Raw genomic sequence first — 17,013 nt, 5'->3', positions numbered from 1 at the left:
TATATAACCTGAGATTTTGATAGGGAAAGAGATTTTGATAGGGAAAATATTTATTCATAGTGCTAATATATTATTAAGATTCTGATAGGGATTTCTGACTCATGTCAATCACATGTAAAGGAAACAGAGGGATCTTTTAAAAAGAATGCGCTTACTGGACAGTTTTTTACCCCTTCACGTCGAGCGTGTGAAAGTGTCGGCGTTTAGCCGATTCAGCAATTTTATAAAGCCTATCTTGAATTAATTAAGTAGAGAAAGTGGAATTGGTTCACGAAATAAGAGAATGTTTTTAGAATGAAGTTACTATGTGCTAAATTAAGATAAAATCTTGGAAATTAATTAAATTGAAATTAAGAGTTTAAAATATCATTACATATATATATTATGAATAATAAAATTTTAAATAAATATAACAACTTAAATTAAAATCACACGTGATTTAAATCTTAATTATAAATCACAAATTTTATTAATATTTACTTTTGTCATAGCGATTAATAAATACAAGTATTATTAATTATTATCAGCTATTTAACTTATCTGTTTTACATTTAATTCCTTAATTTTTCTTTATTTTTAAATTTTTCTATAAATTAAAAAGAAAACAAAAGAAATTGATATATGCACTTATTATTATCATTACAACGAAATTCATAGCCGCTATGATTTAAATCATTTAGGACAATAATTCTCAGAAAATTGTTCTCCAAGTTAGGTAATCTAGATAAGAATTAATTATGGATCAAATCTATTACTTTATATAAGATTGAAGACCGATGAAAATCTTACTGGATAATAAAGAAAAGAAAAACTGGATCGTTTTCCAATTTCCTTTGGCTTGGAAGTAATCTGGTGTTGACGAGATAGTTAAGAAGTAACGATAATCTTTAATTATTTTTTATAAACTAGCGAGTTGTATTTACTGAAATACTACTATTTTTATATGCAAGCCAATTAATGCTGCTACTACTAAGGCTACTATTTTGATATACAAGTACTAATATTATCCATTTAAAAATAATACCATTAATTATTAAATTAGTTTGCAATTTTTTTGACAAATATATTGGATGGATGAGTAATTATCAATTTTTTTCAGTATTTTTAACGTGATTTTTTACAGAAAACAGTAGCTTCTTCATTTAAAAAAAGAGATCTCAAGTTTAAGAACATTTATATTTTAATTTTTTTTTTTCAATTCAGATATAGGAAGCGATATTTTGCAATGCACACATTGATACAGAAGTTCTATCACAAGCTAAATTAGCAATCAGGACTTTTTTCATCACAAGCCGAATTAGCAATCAGGACTTTTTTCATCACAAGCCGAATTAGCAATCAGGACTTTTTTCATCCTCTCCAACAAAATTAATCTGCTTATATTTTTAATATATGTTCAATTGAAGTGATTAAAGGAAATCACAATTGTCCCTAGAAATTAGTTTTTATTAATTCATTTTATTCACCATACTCTCGGCTTGGTTACTAAAGTTAAAATATTTAACTTTAAAATAATAAATAAAGTTATTAAATAACTAAAGTTTAGCTTAATTAAATAAAGTTATTAAATAACTAAAGTTTAGCTTAATTAAATAAAGTTATTAAATAACTAAAGTTTAACTTAATTAAATAAAGTTATTAAATAACTAAAGTTTAACTTAATTAAATAAAGTTATTAAATAACTAAAGTTTAACTTAATTAAATAAAATTATGACTTAAAATATTTAACTAATCACTATATTTTTTCGTTATATAGTGATCACTTCAAGTATTTTAACGCATTTAACTTATATTCAGAATGAGCGAAAAATTTGGTGTTTTGAAGTTCGACTGTAAATGAAGCGTCTATTCAGTTAAATACTGCCAAATTTGATCCATATAATATCCGGACCACGGGATCATGATTGATGCAAAAAAAGTTGCGATTTTCTTCACAGATACGATATGGAATACGTGCAGTGAGAAATTAGGCAAAATAATTACAGAAATTGAAATATACATCAGAAAATTTATTTTCTCAACGATATTAAAGCTCCATGAGCTGACATCATAAATTTTCGAAGGAATACATGGTTAGGATTGATTGTCCTACAGCAAACATCAACAATTCAACGTCATTATGTTGGGATCCTACCGTTGCAAGAATCACCTACTGAATTAGCAATATTTCTTTTGGGCTCTTCCATATTTTTCACCGCCAAAAATCGCAAAAAAATGTATAACGATGCCAAATTGCAAAGTTTGAATAATCACAGCGGCAATCACGATTTCCATCTAAATATAATTATGTAAGCAGTGAGAACTAACAGAGCCATATATATCAACAATGTAAAAATGAATTTTCTTGTGGAATGTGTGCTTTCTAATATCTTTTTTACTAATTGACCAGAAAATTCTGACATAGTAAACTATTAAAATTGATGACGGATCAATTTTTTTTATAAATCGTTTTATTATAGAAATTGTATAAATATTAAATTTGGCTACATTTGACTAATTGGAGTATTTCACAATCGATCTCTAATGATCACTCCCTCATTAGTTTTTCTACGACTTGTATTTTGTTAGCTTTTATAATCATTAAAGTTTTCTACTTTTACTTTAAGTAGTAACATTTTTCTGGAATTTGTATTATAAGTAGTATATGCACGTCGAAAAAAAATTATATCCATTAGAAAATAAATACATCAAAAAATACCCTATGATTTCCGAAGGAGGAAAATTACAAAACATTGATTATATGTCTTTTTGCGGTAGTTTTTAAACTTTGCAGTGATTGTAAGAAACAGAAATCGCTTTCTGAATCGAAGGCGATCTCTATATGAATAAAATTAAATACAAATGTAATTTAAATTTTTTTTCACAAAACAAAACAAATATCCACGATAATTAACAAGTTTAATGTTAAAAATTATCCATTTTTCGTTGCGCATTATTTTAATATTTAATGCATTCTGTATCTTGCAAACCATTTTTATTGATTCATTATATACCTAATATAATTATTTATTTTTCTTGGAAACAGATATATTCAGAAAAAAAATAAACACAAATTAATACGAATTCTTCAGAAATAAGGAAACATATTTCCGTAAAATCGTATGATATAAACGACATACCTTGCTTAATCCATACGAGGAGTAATCCATACATTATCACAATAGCACTGATGAGCGTAGTCATTATGACTGAATATATGCTTTCACACACTACAGTGAAGAAATGTCACAATTATGTCTTTCAAAATTATTTTACATAACCAAAAAGAATATATAATCCATTAAATATTGTCTGTGAATAAATGATATGCGTAGAATTATATGGATATTTTTCACTCTCTAAGCTTATTCTGTTTCATATTTATGTGATGATATAAATTATTTTCCTTGATAAATTTTTACTAAATTTCAATCAATGTTATAAATCTTGTGTTCGGAATTTTGTATAACTGTTCATTTATAGAATTGCAAAATTGCATAAAATTGGATGAAAGATTATATCGACAAATGCTCTTAAATTATTAGTATCACAGACTGTCAATCCGTCCACCCAGCACACCACAGCGAAAACCGCAGCACGACGGGCAACCACTAACCACGTTGCCAGTGAATGTAAGAGCGGATAAACAACGCAGCCGTTCTTAGTGATGCATTTCCCTCTTCTGCATCAAGTGCCGGCCGGTGTTCGAAAAGCCCTTGCTTGAAAGAGGGCGCTGGGATAGACGATATAATACCCCGAAGTTCGCGAAAAGTGAGAAATCGTCTGCGGGGGCATGGATGAGCTTCGACGAATCAGAGAAGCTTTGTGGAAGAATCGCATCTTTGAGTTGATCGGAAAGGGGGATGGAGGGGGGGGGGTGCTCGAAGCAAATAGTTTGGATGTGAAATCGTGATTTAAGTAGGTTATGGATTTTCGCGGTGGAATGGGAGGAAGATGGATTATTCTAAATGCGTGACGGGACGACGGTGAGGTGTCAGTTAAAATATGAATAAGGACTTCAGTGTTATAAATGTTTGTGTAAAATAAGTTGAAGCTGGAATTAATTAACACACTGGCTGCTAAGGCTTATATTCCTTGAGGACAAATTTTTTTAAGTAAAAAAAACAAAAAAACATTTAGTTTTCTTTTAATAACATTTATTCATCTTGTATTTATAATAAATCAAAATTGAATCCCAAATTCCAATCTTTGACAAAATTTTCTTACAAAAAAATCAATTAATTAATTAAGTAATACTCATAAATTAAATTCTAATTCATATTTCTTGCACAAAATGTTCTGCAGTTCCTGAACTACTTAATAATTAATATATTACCTTAGAAATATTTTATATTTGTTTTAATGTTTAACAATGTGGAAAAATTGAAAATTCCATATTATTTATCAATTAAAACCCAATATTTAAAGAATGAATAGAAAAACAACTTATTTTTTAGTTCAGAACCTAGTAAGTATATTTCTTAAGCTTTCCGCATTATTTTAAACAAATTATGTAATAAACTCTGAACTAGAAAATTTTACCTTTATACTTCTTTTTAACCAAAAAATCTTTTAGTCCAATTTTTTATAACTTTATTCTCGTAAATGGCATATTTTGGTTTCATAGATGTATTTTAGAATCTTTTGTATGGAAATATTCAAACATGTAATTGTTTTCAAACGTTTTGCAAAAAAATTCACCCCAAACATTTTCACATACCAGAAAGGCAAATGCATACCAATATTTAAGTATTTCAAAATACGGCTGGTTTGTCTAAGATAATATTTTATTGCTGTATCTCGGAAGAATTTGAAGATTCATCTGTTATGAATATTTTTTAAAAAATGTATCCTGATTTCAAAAATGTCTTTAATTTTTTACTTTTTTTTTATTTGCTTAGATTTAGAATTATTATTTTTTTTTATATTTAGAACTGAATCTATCTTTTTTTTTTAGTTCATGCGTTTGTATTAGAATATCAGCTAGTAATCCTGAAATTATGGAAGAATGCTACAATAGAATTTGAATGTTTTCAATCAGATTGAAATGAAATAATGTATTCAGTTCTGATGACATTGAGAATTAAAGAGGAGCTCTGCAATAAAATGTTCATTATTTAAAAACCGATTATAGTGAGGATTAATTTACTTCTAGAGTATACTTTCACAAAGGTTGCAATAAAATGGCAGATTTTGATTCTTCTAGATAAAATGACTGATTCTACTCAAAATGATCGTGATAAAAAGTATAACTTCAAGAGATAACTGCACATATTTGAGTGGGCATATATTTTTAATAAAATGTAAATAATAATACGCATTTAATATTTCAATTCAAACATTCTTTCAATCACGCTTTATTTTACATACCTAGAATGTTATTCAACAAAAAATAATTTTATTCTTCTAATAGTTTCAAAACTGGAGATAAGATCTTTTGGTTATAATGTTTCTAAAAAAGTGAATATCAAAAAAGTGCTGCTTTAAATATTGATCTATTTTTAAGATTAGAAGATTTTATAATTAGTAGAAACCTGAAACTTTTTTTTTTCGTTTCTAATAATTTTAATTTTTAAAACTACGCATGCTTAAATGGCAATGACCGTGAATAAATTATAAATTTGGTGTAAAATATTTTAATGATATAATTTGATATGCGTTTCATTTTATTTTTCAACTATTGTACCTCAAGTAGCTCAACACATTTCATTTTTATTTCCTCATAAACAAAATGCAGAAAGATAATCAAAATGCAACCTTGAAAAACAAAATTAATAAAAGAAAAAAATTTAATCTGCGATCGGAAATTTCAAGCTGTCAAAGAAGCATAAGGAATAATAAAACAATACTGGTAAAAGCAGGACAACCTTTTAAAAACGCATCTGCGTTCAAAGAAGCATGCGTAATAATAATGCAATATTGGTAAAAGCAGATAAAAAAAATACATGCGATTAAAAATGATGATGAAAATTGTCATTTAGTCTTTATTCATTGCCTACGCGATTTCTAGCTTCAATATTCATTGCCTGCAGAATTTGGAGCTTCAAAACCCCTTTACCAAAACCATATCATGTTCTCCCATGATAAAAACCAGTGGTAATGGCCTCTTTGTAATTTCCTGGCAATCTTTTCAATAAAGTTCTTATTCCCTTTCTCTAGTATTAAACTGTTGAGTAAGTCCGCGAATGTCTTCTGAGGCATAAGTGAATGATAGCGATGAAATGTAGCACGAATTTAGCATTTATATTGAATCCATTGCGCTGATATGTATTTTGAACGGCTTCTTTCCTGCAGATTGAAAGCAAAATTTGGTACGAAACAACTGTTGTTTTCATAAGATAGAATACCTAATTTTATTGATTTAAATCGTTGTGTTAAATGGATTTTGCTTTTACATGCACGCGAAAACACAGATCCAAATATAGACATGATTGTTTGCATGGCAGATATGATTGCAATGATGTGTCCTACATTTTAGATTCTAAAACCTTGCACCAAACTTTATCTGTCTAACTCTTTAAGTTTATAGTTAACCCTTAACTGGGGAGGTGAAATTTTAGGACTTAACTGGGGAGGCGCGGTCTACGAGACCGCATTCCATTCACATGAAATTAAATTTCTAGTGAATGCATTGTATCTAGTGAAAAACTGCAAATATATATTGCAGATATTTTTCTTGATATATAGATATGTTTTAGAATTTTTTTCAAAATATATTATTATCGAAAAAAGTAAATGCGTTGGAACATGCATTTTCTTCTCAAATGACATGTTACAATAAATGATATTCTTGAAAAATCATATTACTTTTTACTTTTTAAATCATATTTATTTTTAGAGTACATGAAGGTATATGGAAGACAATATAATGTAAAATTTAACAATTATATGAAAAAAATGACACTGGGTAAAATTGGCCTTTTTTTATCGGCTTGTGTGACTTTCATAGCACGGTTTACTAGGGCATTTTAAACATACAGGTTAAGAACTAGTATAAAAATCAATCTATACATTCTGTATATATATATCTCTTGGTGTATTAATATAATTTTTTCAAAATACATCATCACTAAAAAAATTAATTATGTTTGGCCATACATATCAGAATCAGTTGAATGCGAACTTTTATTGAAAAACTCTTCTGTACAATTATCCATATCACTCAAATCACTTTCTGCTTCATTTAAAAGTGTCTGAAGCACTGCTTCATAATAGGATCAGTAAATTGGATGATATTTCGGGGCCCAGGTTTTAGAACCGTCTGCTAAGCCTTGTTTATCACTGGGACACTAACAGGGAGGCGCGGTCTTAAGGGACCGCGCTCAAAGAAACAACTGAATTATTTGAAAAAACCTCCGCTGAAATCAGTTAAAAAAGTGCACGTGTATTCAAGGTCACAAAACAGAAAGCTACAGGATCAATCCCTTCAATTTAGCTAAAAATTAATTAGGGATGACAGAAAATCTATCGCTAGCGGTCTCATTGACCGCTCGTTCAAAGGGTTAACGAGATCACTTGTATTGTACCAACGAGGAATATTTCTTCTGATTAGATTTTATTCATAATGACACAAAAATCTACAAATTTAGTCTAATCTCTATATAAGAAATATCATCTATCTAGCAGAAAGTTGTTTGGGGTTAAGATATTTACATATATAGAGATGTAATCACAAAAATGTGTTTTTTGAGAAACTCCTGGATGTTAGAAACATGGTGATCCTTCAAAATGTCGAGTTTAAATTCATTTTTACTAAATAATATTTTATCTATAATTCGTATGCGAAAAAATAAAATCGAGAGATATAGATATATTTTCAAAGCTTATGTCTTTGTTTCAGTCCAAAAAGGGATATGGATTTGTGTTTCGCTGTTATACATGCACTAACTGAAACACGCGAAAAAATATGCTGCTGAAATTTTGAATGCTGTAAACATTTAAATTGGGAACTCCATAAAATTTTGTCAGAAATCCATTAATAGGAAATCTGATTGAGTCTTTACTTTTGAGCACGAATATTTCACCTAAAATTCCAACAAGCGAAATAGATTAAATTTAGAAAATTAATTTTTTGCTTCCAGATATTTGAATCTAGAAAAAAACTGTCAATGGATCGGCCATGTATTTAGTGTTATGAGATAACTTTTACTTTCCTTGTTATGCTTTTAGATTGTAGTATCCATACTCTTAGAGACAAATTAACGAAAAAATATACAGTTACCTGTTGAGAGCTGAAAATTTAATATTTTTGAAATAGTAATGAAAAGAATATAAAAAAATAATCTAAGTGAGTGATTAAAAAATAATAATTAATTTAAGATATTAGTGGAGTAATCTATAATGATCTAAATGAGATATCAAGCAGTAATCTGAATGCGCCGATGCCATTATCATCGCGATGTCATTTCGGAAGAAATGATCGTTAGGTTAATCGTTAGTTGGTTTCACACATTAAGTACTTTTGAACAAATGAACTTCAAATCTCAAAAATGGAACAGGCTAGAATTTTTTTTATATGTTCTTTCCCCAGTCGCTGTTTTCGGGAGAATTTTACCAAATTTTCGTAAGTGAATAAAATATATTTAATGTAAAAATTCTGATTTTTAAAAATAATTATTCGATACTTTTTCTTAAATTTAATAATATAATAAATATAATCTTTTTTTACTGTTTTTTTTATTTTCGTAAATACATATTTAATCTTATTTAAAATGAGCATTAATTCAAGCTACGGAGAAACCAATCCCTCCATGCGGCTGCTTACCTTTGCGCATGCGGAAGAATTGTGCCTCCAGGCGAGAGCGGTTGTCTAACGGATTTCCAGTTTAAGGAGAGCACGCTAAAACGATGTCAGACGCGAGGTGTAAATAAAGTGTATGGAATTTAATCGGAATGATGCCTTGGAGTTTCATTTCTGAAGATAGAATATTAACAACCTTCTGATAACATCAATTTATTTCTCATAAAGAATTTCTACTACAATATTATTTTTAAAAAACATATTTTAAATATTTATATTCTTGTTTTTTATGGCACTTGCCACGGACAAGCCCGCTGTTTCGAGGACAGCGATTTAAGCCTGAGTGAGAACGTCTCTTGTTTTTATAGTAGCGCCAACTAGGGCCAAGAGTACGGCTTTGCTACTCACGCAACTCTCATTTGCTTGCACAACCCCTTTTTACAGGAGGGCGCATTCACACATCTCACCTCACAGATAGAACAACAACAACCATGCCCAAACCAGGACTCGAACCCAGGACGCCCAGATCACATAGGAAGACGCGCTACCCCTATGCCAGGACTCCGGCATTTATATTCTTGAAACTATTTTTTACATTGATCAGTTTTAATATATTGGATAAAAATATTTATTCCACTTAGGTAATTACCTTATTTAAACAAATAATTTAATTCACAGAGTATTATCAATCGTTTTATAGAGGTTTAGAAAGTCTTATCTTTTAATGAATTATTTTGGTCTTACAGCAGTCAAAATGATAGGCCATGTTTTTTTAATATCTAATCTTAATGAATATTTTACTAAGTTAATCGAAAAAAAATATTCAATTAAATCTGAATTAGATTCTCTAAAAGAAAACCTTAAAACATGAAAAATAAATGGCTGTAACATTTTGTGGTTGAAAAGTTGATATTTTTGTGACTCGCCCAAATGAAACAATACAATGCATTAATAAACTGTTCTTACTGTTAAACTGTTCTTCATGGTTTAAACATATATAATAACATTTATTATTAAATTAGGTATACATTGTCATGTTAAGTATAAATCAACTCATAAATGTCTGCTAATACTGATTAACTCTGCTTAAAATCTATCAACTCTGATGTTGTCTTGGCTGAAACGACTCTCTCAATGGTTAAAAATATCGCTCCAGAAGTTCTTATTGGTTAATCTACTTTTCTTATTAAGCTAAGGACATCCTTTGTGAATTCTGAAAGGCAGAATCATGTTAAAAGTTGTGCAGTGAGCTTTCTTCTTAATCGCGCGTCATTTGGCCAACGTCCTCAAGGCAACGAGGCACTTTCTCGAATTACTCGACTTGGAGCACTGGGACCCGGATGATGGGTGTAAACAACTTTATCTTCCTTTCTCTAGTTGCCACGAGGGAATGGAGCTTTTACGAATTAGCTTCCCTCGAGGTAGATGTAGAGTACCTTCTAATTAACTTAGTAAAACCTCTATATGTTGAAATTTACAGACTGAGTATGACTAAAGAATGTGTGTTTCTTCGTGAGTTAGTATATTGTTTTAAAATTTGAGTTTCAGTTCTGGAATAATAAAAATCCTTTAATTTATGCAAATCTATAAAAAAAACAAATATGAAAGAAGGCAGATTTGACGAAATTTAGAGTTAAAACATATAATTTCAATTATAATATGATTACCTATGTCTGATTTACCCACGTAGTTCAAGAATTTTAGAGGTGACAAAAGGGTTTCAAAATGAGTGACATATAATTTTAACAGTAATTTTTAATTTTTTATATTTTATCAAAACATAAACCATATAATTTAAATTATAATATTATTAATCATGACTGATTTTCCCATGTAGTTCAATATAATTTAGAGGGGCAAAGGCAAAAAATGTCTGATTTCCCCACGTAGTTCAAGAATTTTAGAGGTGACAAAAGGGTTTCAAAATGAGTGACATATAATTTTAACAGTAATTTTTAATTTTTTATATTTTATAAAAGCATAAACCACATAATTTAAATTATAATATTATTATTCATGACTGATTTTCCCATGTAGTTCAATATATTTAGAGGGGCAAAGGCAAAAAATGTCTGATTTCCCCACGTAGTTCAAGAATTTTAGAGGTGACAAAAGGGTTTTAAAATGAGTGACATATAATTTTAACAGTAATTTTTAATTTTTTATATTTTATAAAACCATAAACCATATAATTTAAATTATAATATTATTACTCATGACTGATTTTCCCATGTAGTTCAATATATTTTAGAGGGGCAAAGGCAAAAAATGTCTGATTTCCCCACGTAGTTCAAGAATTTTAGAGGTGACAAAAGGGTTTTAAAATGAGTGACATATAATTTTAACAGTAATTTTTAATTTTTTATATTTTATAAAAGCATAAACCATATAATTTAAATTATAATATTATTACTCATGCCTGATTTTCCCATGTAGTTCAATATATTTTAGAGGGGCAAAGGCAAAAAATGTCTGATTTCCCCACGTAGTTCAAGAATTTTAGAGGTGACAAAAGGGTTTTAAAATGAGTGACATATAATTTTAACAGTAATTTTTAATTTTTTATATTTTATAAAACCATAAACCATATAATTTAAATTATAATATTATTACTCATGACTGATTTTCCCATGTAGTTCAATATATTTTAGAGGGGCAAAGGCAAAAAATGTCTGATTTCCCCACGTAGTTCAAGAATTTTAGAGGTGACAAAAGGGTTTTAAAATGAGTGACATATAATTTTAACAGTAATTTTTAATTTTTTATATTTTATAAAAGCATAAACCATATAATTTAAATTATAATATTATTACTCATGCCTGATTTTCCCATGTAGTTCAATATATTTTAGAGGGGCAAAGGCAAAAAATGTCTGATTTCCCCACGTAGTTCAAGAATTTTAGAGGTGACAAAAGGGTTTTAAAATGAGTGACATATAATTTTAACAGTAATTTTTAATTTTTTATATTTTATAAAACCATAAACCATATAATTTAAATTATAATATTATTACTCATGACTGATTTTCCCATGTAATTCAATATATTTTAGAGGGGCAAAGGCAAAAAATGTCTGATTTCCCCACGTAGTTCAAGAATTTTAGAGGTGACAAAAGGGTTTTAAAATGAGTGACATATAATTTTAACAGTAATTTTTAATTTTTTATATTTTATAAAAGCATAAACCATATAATTTAAATTATAATATTATTACTCATGCCTGATTTTCCCATGTAGTTCAATATATTTTAGAGGGGCAAAGGCAAAAAATGTCTGATTTCCCCACGTAGTTCAAGAATTTTAGAGGTGACAAAAGGGTTTTAAAATGAGTGACATATAATTTTAACAGTAATTTTTAATTTTTTATATTTTATAAAACCATAAACCATATAATTTAAATTATAATATTATTACTCATGACTGATTTTCCCATGTAATTCAATATATTTTAGAGGGGAAAAGGCAAAAAATGTCTGATTTCCCCATGTAGTTCAATATATTTTAGAGGGGCAAAGGCAAAAAATGTCTGATTTCCCCACGTAGTTCAAGATTTTTAGAGGTGCAAAAAGAGTTTTAAAATGAGTGACATATAATTTTAACAGTAATTATTAATTTTTTTATATTTTATAAAAGCATAAACCATATAATTTAAATTATAATATTATTACTCATGACTGATTTTCCCACGTAGTTCAATATATTTTAGAGGTGCAAAAAGGGTTTTAAAATGAGTGGCAAATAAATTAATAACATTAAAAAAATGATTTTAACAATATGTTTTAATTTTTTTATATTTTATTAAAACATAAACCCTCCAATTTTAGTAATAAATTAAAATCAGAAAATACTGTATTAATAAAAAAAAAGTAAACGATTTTTTTTTAATTTGAAGTTATTGGCTATGTAGTTTATAATTTAAACAATAGATGGCTCTGCAATTATGGGATTATCGAAGCGTTGTGCAGCATTGGATGAGAAAATGAACAATTTCAAACGTTCCTCGTTCATAATTCCCACCGAAAAACATAGCTACGTTTTTTTCTTCTGCTAGTAAAATTATTATTACTATATTAAAATAATAAACTGCCTAAGCATTTGGATTTAGTAACCAAATCACTTGTCATATTTTAGGCTTAGAAATGTCACTTTTTAAAGGCTTTCTATGCAATTAAAATAATAGATGAAATTTAAGAACCGATTTCCTAACTTCAACGGTTGGTTTAATTTCACTTCCCTCCCCCTTTAGATGAAAGCTCAGGAATTCATATACATGTCATTAATAATCGTCTGCAGTCTACTGCCCTCTACTTTTGTGAAAAATCGAAAGAAATTTCGCTCTTCAATCTCTATGGTAAAAAAAGCAACGATAGAATTCTCCAGTCAAAACCACCATAGAAATTTCCCCGATTTATCTCATATGAAAGCGCGTGCAATTGAATATGTCTAGAAGTGTTGTCTGTCTCTCGTCAAACCCCAGTTTTGACAGATTTGATAAAAATTTGCCAGATAAGGTAAAATTTTGTTAAAGTCCCCAGTTCAACAACTAGGGCGATTTCATCAACTAGTTTCCTCTATTTCTATGGCATAGCTCACCAATCAGAAATCTTCATTTTTTATACAATTTAAAACTGTTCAATTATATGATAGAAAAGATGGAATTAGTCAAAGTTAGAGAGAGCATTAGAGTACTCGAAGAAGAAACGGAGAAAAGGGAAATTCGAATAATTTGACTTCAAAAATGACACATTTTCTTTCTTGTATTTATAAAATTCAATTATTTCAGATAAATTAAAAAAAAATCAAAACAAATATTTATTATTATGCTTAAACACATTATTCCATTATTCCTATTACTTAAAGCATTAAAATGTTAAATCAGAGTCCATTTAAATTCCAAAAATGTATCTACCTTCCTTACTATATAAAATTAAATTAAAATGACATTTGGTCATTTTAGATGAAAATGTAAAATATTTTGAAATTAAATAACACAATATTCATTTGTAAATGAAATCTTATGATTTATATTATATTTTTATTTAACTTGGCGTGTTTAATGTTCATAAGGATGGGATTTTTAAATCAATTTTCCACTGATGTCCTGTTATATTTGAATTTGTAACTTCATACACTTCATAATATATAATATATTAATATTCATAATATATTAATTCAACATTTTCTGAATTGAAATATTTTTTCATCATCTTGTTTAATTTTATAAATTCAAAACCATATGGCAGTTAATTTGAATATAAATAATTGAATTCTGGATTCTATTAAATTTATCAAAATAGATTATAAATTATATTAAAAAGTCTAAAGCAGTTACAATAAAAAGAAAGAAAAAAAACCTTTTTAGTCGCACAATAAAAGTATGTCTTCAAACACCTGTTTTTATTTAAGGATTAGATATCAAATTCGTTTGATTTCTTTTCACAGGATTAGGATTTTGATAGAATTTCAATTTATTTCGCAATGCAAATCTTCGTATAGAAAATCAGTGGAAGCTAAATCCTTTGTACCAATCATCTTATTTCGTACAACTTTAAATTGCAAATTTAAATAATACAAAAATAATCATAGAAATTAGAGTTTAAATGTATTAACGCAATCACATTTCTTTCAAAAAAAAGTAGAAATGAACCAAAGAAAAAAAATTATATATTATTTTTACATAAGAAATGATTTAAAAGTTTCCCTAAATTTTCACTAAAAGAATTGAATGGTAATTTTTATGGATAAAAAGGTATTTTGACATCGTAATCTCGAACGATGCTTTTTGATCACATTTATTTTAAGCTCTTTTCTTTTAATTCATGAATTAAATTACATTTCTTTTATTTTAAATAAGTAATAAGCATTGACATCTTAATCTCGAACGATGCTTTTGGCGGTCTCAAATCATAGGCAAAAGTGCAAGTGCTGAAACTGTGCGAAATGCCATTAGATAAGCTGGATATAAAAGTCTCATTGTTAGAGAGAAACCGTTCATCAGCTTGCAAATTCAGATAAAACATTTAAAGTTTGCAAAAAAACTCATCAAATGAAGACCAATAACTTTTGAAAGAAAGTTATATTTAGTAATGAAAGAAAACTCAACATTTCTGGTAATGACAGCCATCGTACTGTATAGAGAAAGCTTAATACTGCTTTGGATCAAAAAAATATACGTCCTACAGGTGATTACATGATGGTGACTAAGTCATGCTTTCAGGTTGCATGGTTTCAAGGAATTTAATTCTTATAGATGGCATTATAAAACATATGGTTTACTTGGATATATTTCGCTGCAATCTAAAGAAAAGCGTTAAAATTTTGGGTTTAGATGGAAATTTCATTTTCCAGTAGGACAAAGACTCCAAAAAGAATGCTAGTAACGTCAAAATGTGGTGTCTTTTTCATTGTAAACAGTTACACACACTACCACAGTACCAAGACATCAATGCCATAAAATATTGGTGGGCCATACTCGAGAAAGTGGTTCAAAAACAGAAAATTAAAAACAAAACTTATTTAAAACAAGTTTTGCAAGAAGAATGAGATAAAATATCTTCGGATACCTCCAAATATGGGTCGAATCGGTGCCATGACGCTTAGAGGCCATTATAGGAGCCAAAAGGCATACAACTTAACAGTGACACTTTGTTTCTATGCGAGGTATTGCAAAAAAATTCATTGGTGTATTCTCAATTTTTTGATGTATAAATCTGAGTATGTTCATTTTAAATGCTTCTGAAATTTTTCAATTTAGAAGTTTTTCGTTGATTTTTCTTTATTTTTACTCTAAATTAAACCATTTGTTATGGGCAAAAATAAAAACATGTTTGCTCTTCTCGGTCATGTGTTATTTATATTGAAAGTCGGATTTATCAAGTAAAAGTAAGGTGTATTCTCGATTCTTTGAGCCAATGTATTTCTTTTGAATTGCCAGTAATTCTGAAATATACATATTTAATTGGAATGATCGTATTTATATTTTCTGAAAGTAAAGACAGACAATCGCCGTGCATTTGGATTTGGCTGAAAATTCGTAAGATGTCTACACTATAGATGTTAAATTTCTGTACCGAATTTTATCTATCTATATATCTTCGTTTTGTAATTATAGTGTTAATTGATATTCGAACAATCTGACAGACAAACTTCCTGTGTACAGATTTTGCTCAACATTTGATAAAAATCTTTAAATGTGTTGTAAAGACCGTATACCAAATTTTAAATGTCTATCTTAAAGCAGTTTTGAGTTATCTTTGTTACAGACAGAAGGACATTTTCCAAACTCATGGAGGTCTAAATCGTGGAGATTCGTCAAAATCTCGACTCCGAATTTTTTCCCGATTACTATACTTTCTCAATTGTTGTTTTTAATGTCCCTTATCATAAACAAGCCCCCTAACTTTAAAAGTTGGTGATTTTTTTTAAGGCAAGAGTTCGTCTCTTGTTTCGTCTTCTTCAGTAACGCCATCTTGGGCCAAGAGTACCCACGTCACAACCCTTTTTACGGGGCGGTCTTCATTCATGCATTTCATTCTCTCATCCACAAATGGTAATTTAGACCTGAATTGATCACCCTGATCCAATACCCCCAGAAGTATTACTCTCGACATGGAGGACTTCGTGACCACGACAGATTTATACCTGCGCCAGCCACCACACACACGGAGAGCCTTCGGCAGGCGGGATTCAAACTTATAACCTAAGAGACACGAATCCAACTGCCTACCAATCAGGTTATCCAGGACCTGCCTTATATAATTATCTTATATTACTTATATGAGAAAGTAAAAGAATTTCTTTTAAAAAATAATTGGGTTTTTTTAAATTTGTTGGATTATATGTGTCTATATTTTTTCTGAATTTAAATACATTATCCTATTTTACAATGATTCCTATGGATTTTTTTTTTCGCTTAACGAGGATTTAGCGTTACGAATACGATTCGGCAACGAATTCTGTGAGTTAAGCGATGTTACACTTTATATAAGAAGGCTGTCCCTTCAAAGCCCACAAAGTTTTATTTTACTTTTAATACTCCAACCACAAATACCACCGCAAGAAATTTATTAAAAAAGGAGAAGCGCTTTTATTGTTCGCAGTCTTGACAGCTCTCCCAACCCCCAACAGCCGGTCGATGCCACTTCGCGTCCTAATAAAAGAAAAGCTCATCAGTAAAGAGTTTAAGGCACTTCACTTCATTTTGTTTCTGACACCGAAGGGAAAGAAAGGAAGATCCCCGTTAAGGCACCGAAGCGTGAAACACAATATATAGATCTCCGGTCCGCGGAAGGTGG

General features: G+C 29.0%; 1 protein-coding gene across 2 annotated transcripts in view; it reads right to left on the bottom strand.

Moving 5' to 3' along the window:
- LOC129957478 (cell adhesion molecule DSCAM-like) overlaps positions 1–17,013 on the bottom strand; it is a 538,584-nt gene that overhangs the window by 344,100 nt on the left and 177,471 nt on the right. Inside the window, exon 1 of one of the 2 annotated variants that reach the window (XM_056069802.1) lies at positions 3,121–3,242. The exons of the other annotated variant lie outside the window; for it this stretch is intronic. Coding sequence (XP_055925777.1) covers positions 3,121–3,184 — 64 coding nt within the window. The 5' untranslated portion in view covers positions 3,185–3,242. Of the gene's footprint in view, positions 1–3,120; positions 3,243–17,013 lie in introns of those variants that run through there. 2 annotated transcript variants of the gene reach the window in all.

The sequence above is a fragment of the Argiope bruennichi genome, chromosome 11 (assembly GCF_947563725.1).
Source record: "Argiope bruennichi chromosome 11, qqArgBrue1.1, whole genome shotgun sequence".
Lineage (NCBI taxonomy): Eukaryota > Metazoa > Arthropoda > Arachnida > Araneae > Araneidae > Argiope > Argiope bruennichi.
Note: the sequence above shows the minus strand (reverse complement) of the source record. Positions and strands in the feature narration are given on the sequence as shown.